Raw genomic sequence first — 14,292 nt, forward strand, 5'->3', positions numbered from 1 at the left:
CCATAATTAATGTTTCATAATCGGAAGAAGCTGAGTTATGTTATTAACTTGTTATTGTGTTATTATGCAAGAAGTACCGAATAATAACGTTGATTCCGTGTAACAAGATATTCTAAGTCATATGTTACATACACTGTTACATGCTGTACAGGGTAGAGAGCGGTGAGTTTGAGACTCGTATAGTCAATTTATTCGGTCGGTATCTGATTCAGGTGAACTTTTAAAAGATAAGAGGGCAGAGTTATGCTGCGTTCACGTACTTTTGGAAATATTCCATTTATTATAGATCTTTGGTTCTATGGTTCTACAGAATTAAGATAGTGGGAAGAAGTGAGGTTTTCCCAACTGCACATATCTGGGCTTAGTAACCTGTAAATAAATTTTTTAAAATACTTAAACTTCTAAAGATAGACAGATTGTTCTGTAACTCATCCCCCCTCAGCACAACACAAAGCGCCTTGGTCAGTCCTTCATGCTGGTAGCTATCAGGCTCCACAACCAAGGCTGACCCCCATATGACAACTATGAGGACTTTAAGAACTTTAAACACGCACTATCTGCAACCATCTTGGACTCTAACCACTGGTGCACTTTATATACCACTTTATATACTGCACATATGTACATATTACATTTATTTATTGTACATACTACATTTATTTATTGACGGACTGTATACACTATATTCACCCATTCTCTCTGTATCTTTTATATCTCTATTATTGTTTTTATCATTTTTGTATACCTTTACCTCTCCTGTGTTTCACTCTGTTTGCTGATGTTTGCTGATGTTGCTGCTTTGACACCTGAATTTCCCTCCGGGGATAAATAAAGGTTCATCTTATCTTATCTTATCTTGTCTTTTCTTACCTTATTTTTGACCCAACCGTCAAGTTTGACCCAACTTGAGAGTGTGATGAGTAGACCACAGGCATATAGCCTATTAGAAACATCAGTTTATAAAGGGCAAAACGAGACTTAGGCTACATCAGTTGCACTGTAACACATTAATAATAAACAGCTGATAAAATGTCCAGGTCACCTGCTACAACCCTGGTGTAAAGTAAATGAATACATATGTATTGTTTACATAGCATGTAATAATAGCATGCATACATAGCATGCTTATGTAGTGTTTAGTTATGGTTTTCAACAGGCTAAATCCTTATCTAATTATTTATCATTTTGTGAGATCTCTAATTACATGGTGTCTGCAGATATCAGAGTTATATTTTGTTCTTTTTGGTGCTCTTTCACAACAACATTGCTCTAGTAACTTCATCTCCAGAGACACTAATAGGGTCTCTAAATGAATATGTAGTGTACACAGGTATGTACAGTATATATGTTAATATATCAGACTTTTTAGACTATTAAAATATCTGATTGTGCTGCTTAGAAATCAACTAATTCTTCCAAAAATATTAATTTTGCTTTATTTATTCATCTACAGAACACATCGACTCCAAAAGGTAAAATGTTAATTAGCGAACATGTAGGCTATTTCCAACTCTGTCTCAAGATGTTACATATCAAGGCTGACTAAACATGCAAAAAATAAATAAACTAGGGCTGTTAAAGTTAACGCAATAATAACGCGTTAACGCAAATTCATTTTAATGCCACTAATTTCTTTAACACATTAACATAACTTTACGATTGTTGCGGGCTTAATTTTAAAGCTAGAGTGAAGATTCTAGCATCATATGGAACTAGAAAACCTATGGAATCCATTGGTACCAAGTATGTCATGCTAGCATGGTTACGGTTAAAATTACACAAAATTCTTAGCGAGGAAAAACTGGCATTGCCATTTTCAAAGGGGTCCCTTGACCTCTGACCTCAAGATATGTGAATGAAAATGGGTTCTATGGGTACCCACGAGTCTCCCCTTTACAGGCATGCCCACTTTATGATGATCACATGCAGTTTGGGGCAAGTCATAGTCAAGTCAGCACACTGACACACTGACAGCTGTTGTTGCCTGTTGGGCTGCAGTTTGCCATGTTATGATTGGAGCATATTGTTTTATGCTAAATGCAGTACCTGTGAGGGTTTCTGGACAATATTTGTCATTGTTTTGTGTTGTTAATTGATTTCCAATAATAAATCTCTACATACATTTGCAAAAGCAAACATATTTGCCCACTCCCATGTTGATAAGAGTATTAAATACTTGACAAATCTCCCTTTAAGGTACATTTTGAACAGATAAAAATTTTTGCAATTAATCGCGATTAATTATATGAACATTATGCGATTAATTGCGATTAAATATTTTAATTAATTAACAACCCTAAAATAAAAGAAATAGTAAATTAGCGTTATTATAACGTCATAATTATATATAAAAATGTATGCAATGTATAAGCTCTGATTTGATCTCTTAAAGTCCCTGCTTTGTTTCAAAATGACATGAAAGTACCCCCATCAATGTGAATTTGAGTCAATTTAATAACTTGTACTAAAGTATTTACTATACCAATATTTGCCATATGCTAAAACTATACTACACTAATACGTTTATAGCTTAGTGCCCCTCAGTTCCCCAACTATCATCGCTACAGAAACTCAATTGAGGTTTACTAGATTCAAGATCGTTATTTCCGAATCGAAGCAGTTAACGAGGCGTCCCTGAATGCATCAGGAGCATGTAGAGGATGATAGTAGCGGTGAGTCCAGCCCTCATGGTCCAGCCTCTGGGTGGGGATCTGTGTGATTGATGGTCACCTCCCGAGAGGGTGTTTCACGGACCCGCCTCCTTCTCTCTCTCTCTCTCTCTCTCTCTCTCTCTCTCTCTCCCTCCCTCTCCCTCTCCCTCTCCCTCTCAGAGCAGGAATGTGTTGAACGGAGTCCAGCAGTCATTCAGTCAGCGCCGCCGCACGTTTCTGCACCGCACAGGAGTGAATAATTGATCTTTGCCTCAGTTAAATATATTGATGAGGAGGAAGTGATTCGTGAACGGATTCTGCTCTCACTTTTTGGGATTTACATTCTCAGCTCGATCGCATTTCTTTTCTCTTTTTCCTCGACTGAAGAAAAGTTTGCTCGGAGAGCCAGCACACAGCTGGAGTCAGCAGATGGAAAGAAGCTCTCCGTGTCCACCGAGCGCACCTTATTCCGGAGCTCTCACAACATGTAAGCTTTCTTCTTCTTCTTCTTTTGCCTCTTCTTTGCCTTGTTTTCTTGATTCACATTCCGACAGTGTGAGCACTGCGATAATACAGCGTGTTCAGCGAGGTCACCCCTAAAGACAAATCACTATTCCTGTAGTAGCTGCTCCTGACTTCTAGTGCGTTTCATCAACTAAATGTCCAGTTCTCCACTGTTTTTTGTGGTATTTCTATGGTATTAAAGTCCCATAACATGCTGCATTGTTTGTGGCTCTGCTGTGATGTGTGTATAATACCATTATGAAGTTTATTATAGGGATCATATTGTTGTTTTATAGAAGAGTTAACATTGTTTTCAAAATAAAACTGAATTCTCAGTAGCCATACATACTAAATAATACCATTAATAATAACCTGTTGGGATATACTAGTTGTTATAATGCATATACACTGCTGTGAACAAAAAACTAGTATTTTTTTCTTTTTAACATATATGATGATAAAGGAAAAAGCTTTAAATAAATAAGTATGATGGTAATAACAGTTGCCCTCAGCTTATCACATTTGAGTTGATTATTTATTGGCCTGAGTTTGATAATTGGTGAATTGTGTTTGCTATTATATATGAATCAAATCAGAATTGTATTGAATAACTGAGCCTCTTATTAAACTATGTCAAGTTTTGTACTTATATGCATACTTCATCATTTAATAAAAGTCTCAAAGTACTTTTCAGAAGAAAAAAATGAATAAGATGTAACAATCTAATGAGTAATAATACTCTCTTACTGGATTCCTTCATATCTGTGTTCCTATCTCCACTTATAATAACTGGGTGGGACTGATTCTCAACTTATGGAGCTGTGGCTTTTCAGGTTATTCTAAATGCCAACAACTTGTTCCCACAGATAACTCTCCTGTCCTGTCTGTTCCTCTTCCTCCTGACAGGGACCGGGAGTCTCTGAGAAGGTGAAGGCTGCTAGTGTTAAATGCTCACTGCAAGGCTTCCCACGACACAGCGACTGCTCATATAACTGCTGTTAGTTCAGTGACTGTGTGAACCATTCGCAGACTGTTTACCATGGCGTCTAGTCTGACATGTACGGGTGTTATCTGGGCCCTGCTGTCCCTGCTGTGTGCCGCTGCCTCCTGCGTTGGCTTCTTCATGCCCTACTGGCTGCTGGGGACACAGATGGACAAGCCAGTGTCCTTTGGCACGTTCCGCCGCTGCTCCTACCCGGTGAGGGACGAGGAGAAGCAGGCCACGGTGATGCTGGAGCAGTGTGGGCGCTATGCCTCCTTCAACGGCATCCCGAGCCTGGAGTGGAGGATCTGCACGATTGTGACGGGCGTGGGATGCGGCCTCCTCCTGCTGGTGGCACTCACAGCTCTCATGGGCTGCTGCATCTCTGACCTCATCTCGCGTACCATCGGTCGCGTGGCCGGCGGCCTCCAGTTTGTTGGAGGTGAGTTTACATTTCTGTGTTTGTGTTTGTCCCCGCAATGGGTAGCTGTGTTCTACCTGAGGCTCTGACTGCTGTTATGAAGAGATCTGGGGCTATCAAGTTGGTTTGAACTCTCTGACAGAAGTGTTGTTCATGAAACTAGATGACGTTGGTAAGGGAACAAGGAGGCACAGAAATCTTGATAACCATGAACATTTCACCCCAGGCTCAAGTTTTCTTGGCCAACAAACCGGCTGTTGGTTCAGAAAAGCTGTTGTTTCCTCAGATACTCGGCTCCACAGGAAATGAGAAGTGTCCCAGTGAGATGCTGGTCATGTTATCCGCCGTCGGGTCGGTTTCCATTTCTTAACTCATGACTGCAGTTTAAAAACAGCACACACAATATTTCTGCACATTGCTGTATTGGATTGAGTGCATATTTGAAAGAATGTTTAACCACATTTACAAACTGGATTGTTGATTTCACATGTAGTGGGGTTGGTGCCAAAGATGTGGCTTTGGTCCCATTTAAGAAAAACTTTGGTTTTAGGCTCACATATTGTAAATAAGGTGGAACATATAATTTGATGAAGAAAGAAAACTTTTCATTTTCATAATACTTTCCTATATTTTACTATTGGCATCAATTCATATCTTTTTTTTTTAGTTTGACTGATGAAACGATGGAAAACTGAGCCCAAAATATGTCAGTGTGATTTTCGGCTCTGGTTTCGATCCCAAAAAAATTGAAAAAGAAACTCACGCCCTTTCTCTTTCTCTTTGCAAAAATAGAGCCCTGTCCACCACGCTGCTGCTCTGGCCATGGAAATGACTTTTGTTTGTTTGTTTGATTACAATAAGTGGACACGGCTCCTCCGCACGGCACCGGCTTTGTTTATGTGCGCTGTTGGTTTTGCACGTGTCCTCCCGGGACGCGAGGTTTGAGGGAAGGCTACCACTGAAGCTGCAAGTTTCTCTGGCCTAGTTTGAGAAGCTGCGGCGCTCCGACCCTCTCATTAACTCCAAAACGTTTGCTCGCAGTCTGTGGCTCACCACTCTGCTATTTTACAATCCCCATCACTTCAGTTTGGCTTTAAAAAGTGATGTGACAGGGAAGCAGGTTGCAGGCAGATTTGACGGAGCTGCCAGGTTTTTCAGAAGGATAAATCTGCCTGTGGACCACCACGACGTGCCATGTCCTACTTCTTAGCTACTTAGGAACATCAGTATTAATGATGTATAATATGGAGGATGATTAAGGTGAAGGCTGGCTGGCTTATTCAGAAATGTGCACTTTTATGTAAGGAGAGCTCCTTTTAAGCTCACAGCGACCCCATACATAGAGTATTACAGCAAGCTGCTATTTTTGGTGATAGGATTAAAAAATCCCTGTCTGTCTTTCTTGCGATTTCTCTCTTTCGTAGACTCACAAATCCAGACACGCATGAATTTCGATGGAGGGGGAGCGAAGGAAGGCGGGGTACAATACAAGGGCCGCCGCTCAGTTCTTCTTTTTAACTTGAATGCTGGGGAGCCAAAGGGCAGAGATGTCTCAGAGGGGCTAATTGGAAGTGACACAATTTGGAAGCTCAGTGGGCCGCTCCGTGTATTGTCTTCTGTCACTTACAGAGAGTGTGGAAATGTGGGGGAAGAAGAAAAAACACCTGACGATTGAAACGTTCAATGTTCACTTCTTATTAACCAAGAACCCCTATGAAATGAAGACCCGCGGGGGGGGAGCCAAAATGTGTGCCGAGAGATATGATCAAATCTCAGCGATTAGCGGAAAAAGAGAGAGGGAGTAAATGAGGCGAACAGTTGGTGAGACATTTGAATTCACCAGATGCAAAGGAGCCTCATGGTTCACTGTCTGATGCTGGTGTCTTCCTCCTTTTGTGTTTCCTCTGCTCCTATTGTAGGCCACTAATGAAGAGTGTCTTACCAGAGAGGCCGGGGCCTCTGGGCTGCCACAATAAAACACCCACTTTATACATCGCCATGTAATTTATCTCAATCCCATGAAACAGATTAGAGCTGAAAGGATTTATCAGTGCTTTATCTCATTAGCTGCAACCCCCGACTGAAAGAATACCTTTTAACAATAACTATTATTGTTGCTCGTGTTGTTGTTCGCCTCTTATAACACTGTGTTCTCCCAGTTCACAAGTTGTTCCAGAGCTGCTTAATTGCTAATGGCAAAGGCCCAGATTCCCTCTACAGGCCAGAGAGTTGGGAGTCTGAGTATGAGACTATGAGACTGTTCTGGCTCATAAATCAAAGGCCTGAGCGCTCTGCGCTGCTTACATTAAACAACTGCCTGTGCGGTAGTTTCTCGTCTTAGTTATGCAGCGGTGCGGACTCCAAACGACTGTGGCACAGACGGGAGGTGCACACATTAAAAGATTCTTGACTTGGATTTGGTTGTTAGGGATTTTGATCCCCCCCCGCGGAGCCGCGCCTTGTCGTTCGGGTTCCTCATGCAGAGCCGTGCACAGCGGGAAGAAAGCTATTTAACATTTGTTTTCCACAGGCATGATATAAGACCTCTGTGTACCTTTTTAAATACTCTGTATTTCCCCTCGGAACAATAACCCGCCTTTAATTTGGGCTTTGGTGTCCTCGTTTATTTCATCTCTTTCCTCTCTGCACCTGACGGGGTAGTTTGGTTTTGACATTTTGCTATTTGATTGCCTCATGATGACTGACACTTTGACAGTGACCATGATTGGAGAACTGCTATGCTCCATCCCCAATGAAATATTAGGGATAATGACGGCAGCGTGGGGCTTTTTGTAATACTGAGATGCTACTTTCACTTTATAATATTTCTGATTGGTTGGGGGAGTATCAAAGTGAAATGCCTGGTCTGCTTGTGGGATGGTTTGGGGTTGTTTCGATATCTTGAAGAAACAAACTTAAAATGTGACTTTCTCAAATGACTGAGTTGCAGTTGGAGTTAAGAGAAAGAATACCAGTACACACAGCAGTCGGAGTTTGTGTGAACAATAAGGGCTGGGTGCTAAATTTGTAAAAGTGATTGGGAAAAGTAGGTTGAAATGGTTGTCTGCTAGAAGTTGAAATAGATTATGCAAAATCTGATGTTATTATATATATATTTTATTATGGAGGTCAATTTATCTTTTTTATTTATTTGTTTGGCTTCTCTGATGTCCATTTAGAATTGCAAATGTAGACCCAGTTTATGTCAGCGACAACTACTCCCTGTTGTCCTTTCAAGACAGTCGATCACATAAAACTGCTGTGATCCAAAAAACAAAGGTTTATTGGCAGCATTTGAAGCCTAAATAACATCACAAGTGATAAAGCAGCATTGTTCCAAACATCCCTGAAATCTCTGAAAAAATATTGCCTTGACCTGCGGAGAATGTCAGATGGATAGAGCTCACTTTAACTCTTGATATAAATGTCAGGAGATAGAGCTGCTCAAGGCTGCAGGATAAAGGCTATATTTTTTTATGGCGAAGGTGTTGAACTGCTGCGTCTTTGAAATTTAAGGCGAAATAACAAGACAACAACATGATGCATGACAGGCTGTACTTGGCCATTTTCAAGGAGTTTGTTGGGGACAGTATGTATTGTGCAAGCAGAGGACTCCATGTGATATGCTGCTGTTTCAGAGGAGGTGCAGACCTAGGAGGTGTACTGTCCCAAAGGGATGTAAAAAAAAAAAAGTTTAAAACAGCTCAACGCAGCATATTTCACTGCCATACGGGAAGGCTGTGGTCAGCAGGGAATCTATACGGTCTAATTTCGTCTGTCATTGTTGGGAGGAGTACCGAGAGCTCTTTACTTTTCTTTTTCGGAGGAATTTCCAGTGCCATCACTCTGAGATGGGCTAAAAGCATTTATTATTGATTAGAGACATTTAATGTCTATTACATTAAATATTACCCCTGGGTTCTGACAGTCCTTTGATGAAATGAGATGAGAAAAATGTGTTTTTTTCACATGCATTCCTGCTTTGTAATGCTCCCCTGTGAGGTCTTTCAGAGCGAGATGATAAACTTGTAATTTATTTGACATGCATTTATGTTTTGACCAGCTGCAAAACTTTTGGATTGGATTTTAGTTTTTTAGTTTTTTTATTAGTTCTTCAAAGCAGAATTGCAGAAATGTCTAAAACTTCAATGAGAGTGAAAGTAGAAACAGTAGATGAAAGCGTATTAGGCGGGTTTGTCTGAACAAAAGGGCATGTTTGTGTTGGGGAAACAATGCGATGCACTGGGTCTAGCCTCCACATTGTGCACGGGCTTGTTGGCCGCGCTGGTTGAATACTTCCCCCCACCTGCCTCCAACGAAGCTGCAGTTGATCTGAACTATCAAATAATTGGCAGCGTTGCCTTCTGGGAAAGCTTCTCCATTTCGTTTTCTGGTTGATTGGCTGTGTTTACACCTCTGTGCCAGCATCTCGTTTGCCCACACTGGTGTGCAGAGTCAGGACATGAACAATATGAAGCCGCAGAGAGGATTCACACATGAAATACGTTCAACTCTGGCTCTATATCACTTAAGTTTTGAGTGTATCATTTTCCCGAGTAAGTCTATTATTCCCCCGGAGGTGACCTGTAACATGTAATACAGTATCCTGGTCATGTACTGTTAAAATTGAATTTATCACATCTGTCTGCACCACCTCTGGGGCTCAAAGTGTATGTCAAGGGCATGAGCGCGAGCGATAAATTTAAAGACATGTAAATAAATTACAGATGGGCTGCCATTTTGGCTCCCGTAATGTTGCCAAGGGCTATTTGGCACAGGAGTGTGTTGTCCTGTTTGAGAGCCATACCAACACAGCCAGGAGCTTTGTCCTTGTGTCGGCTTTGTGAGCTCCTGCCAGCTGGATCCCGCCCAGTCCCAGAATGTGTGCTTCCACTCCCCTCTCACCATCAGCACTCATTTTCAAGAGGTACAACAAAGCGAAAATCGCATCCATATGAGGAAGGCTTTGGGATGAAGAGCTCACGTTTCCGGAGGAATGTGCTGTCTCTTGACAGTCATTGTTTAATGGTGTCGGATCACCAGACATTTCCAGGGCGATGGGTAAATATTCCCTGACGCGCCGTGTGTTATCCTTTTACTTCCAAAAACCTATCAGTATTCCTTCCTCCTCAAAGGCCTGCCAGTTTGATGTGATGATGATGGACTACACTGTCTCATCTGCCATGTAGGCATTGCATAAAACTAATGAGATAGCACCGGCCCATATGTTTGAGAGGAGAAAGCCAGGTCTTCTCTCGACAGACAAGAGTCTTGTGTAATGGTTTTTAGAGCGCTATCTTGCTCTTCATTGCTTACGTTTCCGGCCACTGATGGTTATAAAGTGGACGTCTCTTCCTCTGGGTTGATTGATCACCTAAAGTGCAAAGCCCTCTTGTAACACTGTAATGCGCTCATTGAGCCCGGCAGCTTTTTTTTGCTCAACAAACCCCACCAACATCACCACAAGGGTGTTTGGAGTCAGAGCAGTGAAACGTAGCCTTTGCACCATAGGCAATATATTCTCTCCAACACTATCTTTCTCCTTCACCCTTCACTCTTTCTCAGGATCAACTCACACCTCCTTCTCTGCCCCCCCTTTTCTGACCTTTCGGGTAACAGTATTATTTCCAGTGATCTCAGGCTTGTTTCACCCTTCCCCTAATTCTGCTTTCTGTCCACCCCTCTGTGTCCTTCCTCTCTCCTTCTCCATCTCCTTCCCTCACTCTCCTCCTCCTCCTCCTCCTCCTCCTCCTCCTCCTCCTCCTCCTCCTCCTCCTTGCAGTCCACATTGCTGCAAGCAGGAGAAAAAAAAATAGATTGAGCGAATACCCAGTGACCCAAAGAGTGGACCTGGGCTCAGCCAGAAAGACAGAAAGAGAGAACGGATGAAAAAAAAATAGAGTGAGACAGAAACAGAGAGAAACAGGGCGGAAAGCCCAGCATCAACAGGGATTTAGTTTTGTCAAACAGGAAGTCTGGGCAACCAAAGGACAGACAGAAGGGTTATTTCAGCCTGCTCCTCTGTTAAGTCATTGTTTTCACTGCCATAGTAGCAGGCGTGCTGCATATCGGGTTGTTTTTGTCACTCGGAACAGAACTGTTCCAGAAAACGTGTCTGGTGTGTCTGCATTCGTGTCTGGCATTAATGCGGCTATAAAAAAGCAGAGAGCAAGGGAGCCTGAAAGTTGTGGGGAATGAATGACTTTGGGATATAAATTTGATAGTGCTAATTGTTAATTTGTAAGTAATTACCAAGCAACAATGTCAAACATTTGCCGGTTCCAGGCCAGCTACTGAAATGTGAGGATTCTCAGTTGTTTTATATCGTTGTGAGTAAAAGATCTTTTGGTTTTGGGGATGTTGGTTTGACAGAATAAGCGCTTTGACTGAGGCCTCTGGGAAATCGGAATGATTATTACAATTAGTTTTATGATCCATCAACGAGACTAAGAGTCAGCCATGCTATAGAGAGCCCCATGGGACCTTTATATATAATTTTTTTTTTTATCTTGTTTGAATTGCGCCATGAATCACACGTATGATGTATTTGTCAACTTAAAACATAATTTTGCAAGTCAAGAAAGTCTCAGTTTGTCGCAGGTTTGTTGTAGTATCATTTAGTTTTGTGTGAAACCGCTCAGTGAACTACATCTCTCGTCTCGCACAATATACGTCAGAAGCGTGTAGCTTCAGAGAGAGAGACGTCATTTACACGACTTTTGGGTGTGTAGTCTTTCTAATTACATATTTTCAGTCTTTCAGTTTTACCTACTCTGCCTCTGATTGGCTAGTACTCACTGCCTTCGTTGGTTGGGTTGGTTAGGTTTAGGCATGAGGAGATTGGTTAGGGCTCGGGTAAGAATATGGTAAGACAATCAGAGGCATAGTAGGGCGGGTCATGCCTTTGGTATAGTAGGATTTGTAATATCGCGCCCTGGAACTCAACTTAATTCATTTCCTTGTGAAGAGTTTTGTTCCTGAGATGATTACCCGGCCGGGATGTTCTTCTCTGCTTTAACAGAAAGGGCGAAGCAGACAGAGAGGTGATTGTTAACACACATCACGTCTTTGCCGCTGACACCTAAAGCAGTGAATATATGTGAATAGATGAATCACTGCTCAGACAGATGCTTGCCAGATGGTGGAGGCTCTGCTTCTCTGTATCACTGGTGACACACATAGTGGAGGGCATGTTTGGTGTCAGGGCCCTAGTCGGTACTTACAGTGAGCAATACTTTAGTCACAGGTAGGGATACAAGAATAAACCCTGTTTCAGGCAGTTTGAGCCATCTTAGTCCCTGTTTCTGTGGCAGATAAGCCCTACAGTGTGAACAGAAACACAAAGAGAGAACAAGGGAAAGGAAAATAACTGTTTTCTTGAACTTCGCCACATGTTATGTCTAATTAGAGATGAAGAAGATGGAAAGCCCACATTTGACCCGTTAGACATCTCAGAGGGAGTCTGAGGCCATGAGTCGGCTGAATAAATGAATAAGTATGGATTGGATGGATTGGGTCTGACTCCTTTGGGATAAAGTAGTTTGCTCAGTATTCATACCCTGTTTTACAGTCTCGGAGGCACCGTGCCTTTAACACTACAGTTAATTATACCCTGTTCTTCCTAGTGAGGGGGAATGTGAGGTCAATACTTCTTTTGTGCTTCGCCTTAGCAGGTCAGCGAGGAAACAGGATATGGGCTGGATGTATGGAGACAGATCTGCGAATAAAATGGCAGCATATAATAGCCGAGAGAAGAGTCTATTTTTGGTAAAAAGAATCCAACAGTAATTGCCCGTCTTTAGTTCCTTTACCCTCAAACCATAGATACATTATATTGTAAACTCCCATGTCCCAAAGAGGCACTGAGCAAGAATGAGCAATTTTTCTCCTTTTCGCCACTTTGACTCGTGGATGTCTTATTTAATTTGACTCAGCGTGTCTCTGAGTGTCTCCTGCATCTTATCCCTGAAAGGCCAAGGATAGCATTAAGAGCTGCACGGAGAGCTCTCATGGTTGGTAATGTGTGGAAAAGAGTCGCCTCTGTCTTCGGGGGAATTAGATCAGGGTCAGTGTGCAGCCCTGGGGGACAAACTCTGTCCCCTCAGTGAGTCACTTAAACACATGTGGCTGCTCCGCTCAGACGGCGAGGACAGGTGAAGGTGGCGTAAAACGGCAGCTGAAGATCAGATCAGAGGAGGATGGGGGTCACCTGTGCACATGCGTTTGTCTGTCACAAGTGGCCTGCGGTAATGGTATTTGCATGTGTGAACAACACATTCGTTTGGTCAGTGCAGACCGACACATGGGGTAGCCCTCTTGCATTTTTGGACGGATCACGGACCAATATACGCTCATTACATGCATACTGTCCTTTCAAAATAAAGGGCTAGAAAAAGGGAATAAAGGGACGGATTTAGGCACCATTACCCAAGAACGGACTCTCACACTATTAATACTACATCACTTGCTCTGACTGTTGAATAACGCCATGGGTGGGTTTACATTGGAGTAAGTTGAAAGTAGAGTTCGTCACAAACTGTCACTAAAGGGTGTCTCCGTGTGTCAGCTTCCAATGCCGAGAGGCACTGACCAACCGGCGGTACATTTGACGAGTTGGGAGTGAGAACGGGTCGGTGCTAAAGGGACACGTGCTCCTGTAAAGTGTGAATTTGTCGCTTCTTGTATCTCTGTGTGTTTGTGTGAGAGTGCCTGCAGTTTAGCCTGCATGTGGCTGAGTTTATTAATGTCCCGTGTGCTGAGACCAGGACTTGCCTTTGCTGTCTGCCTCAAGTAATGCTGGGAATTTAGGGTAAATATATTCCATTGCCCCCTCCCTCCCCCACCGCTCCTAACTTCCACATCCTCAGAACCACTACCAGTTTAATTTCAGCCTTCTAATGAGTGCGCTCGCATGTGTTGCACAAGAGAAAGTGTTAGAAATGAATAAATTCCACAGCTTTTCCTTTTGTTGTCATTTATAGCAGCGGAGTAAAATCTATATTTAGCTTGTGATTGTGCTAACAGAGTCAAGGATTTTGCCATTATGAATTCATCTTATATATACCATAAATTAGAGGCGGCGAGACCCTTGAGAGAACGAGCGTCCGTGTGTTTAGTGATCAATACAAATAAGGATTCGTTTGAAGGGATGGAATGTGCATTGTGGGCTTTTTTTTAAGCTTCGCACAAACACACCATCAAAGGCACCTTGGCGTAGTAATAAGCAAAATGTCACTCCTGTCATTATCATGAAATGACAAACCTGTAATTGTGCCGCATGGAATTATGTCTCGGGAGAAGAAAAGTGTGCATGCCTCAGTTTTTAGAGGGCTGACACAAGCTGAAGAATAATCTCCATTTTGTGGCCCACGGCCGTACTTGTGGAGGCTGGGGAGGATTTAGTGTTTGGGTGGAAGGCGACGCAGTGTGATTCCAGTTCTGCTTCGCTTCCCAGACTCTCATTCCAGCTGGTCGGCAGCAGTTGGGTGGGCTCTCCCCTTAAAGGATCTGGTTTCCACCGCAGCAGGGGGTGCAGACCCAAAGCAGACCCAAAGCAGAGAGAGAGAGGGAGGGTCAACATTTGGAGAAATCCCCTGAGTGTTGTAGCAGCCAGTCTTCTGTTGCTCAAGATAAACAAGTTAAGCTACAAGTTGCCTTTAGATTCAAGAAACAACACATCACCACCATCCTGCTGATAGTCAGTTCAGCTGCTAAAGTCTATTTTTACCCTCCGC

At 42.6% G+C, this 14,292-nt stretch overlaps 1 protein-coding gene across 1 annotated transcript in view; it reads left to right on the forward strand.

Annotated features, from left to right (window-relative positions):
- The first annotated feature begins 2,829 nt into the window (after positions 1-2,829).
- Positions 2,830-14,292, forward strand: part of LOC141770642 (LHFPL tetraspan subfamily member 6 protein) — a 48,892-nt gene continuing 37,429 nt past the window's right edge. Inside the window, exons 1-2 of the mRNA XM_074640378.1 lie at positions 2,830-3,138; positions 4,062-4,579. Of these exons, the coding sequence (XP_074496479.1) occupies positions 4,195-4,579 (385 nt within the window). The 5' untranslated portion in view covers positions 2,830-3,138; positions 4,062-4,194. The remainder of the gene's footprint in view (positions 3,139-4,061; positions 4,580-14,292) is intronic.

Source organism: Sebastes fasciatus, chromosome 7, assembly GCF_043250625.1.
Source record: "Sebastes fasciatus isolate fSebFas1 chromosome 7, fSebFas1.pri, whole genome shotgun sequence".
NCBI classification, from domain to species: domain Eukaryota; kingdom Metazoa; phylum Chordata; class Actinopteri; order Perciformes; family Sebastidae; genus Sebastes; species Sebastes fasciatus.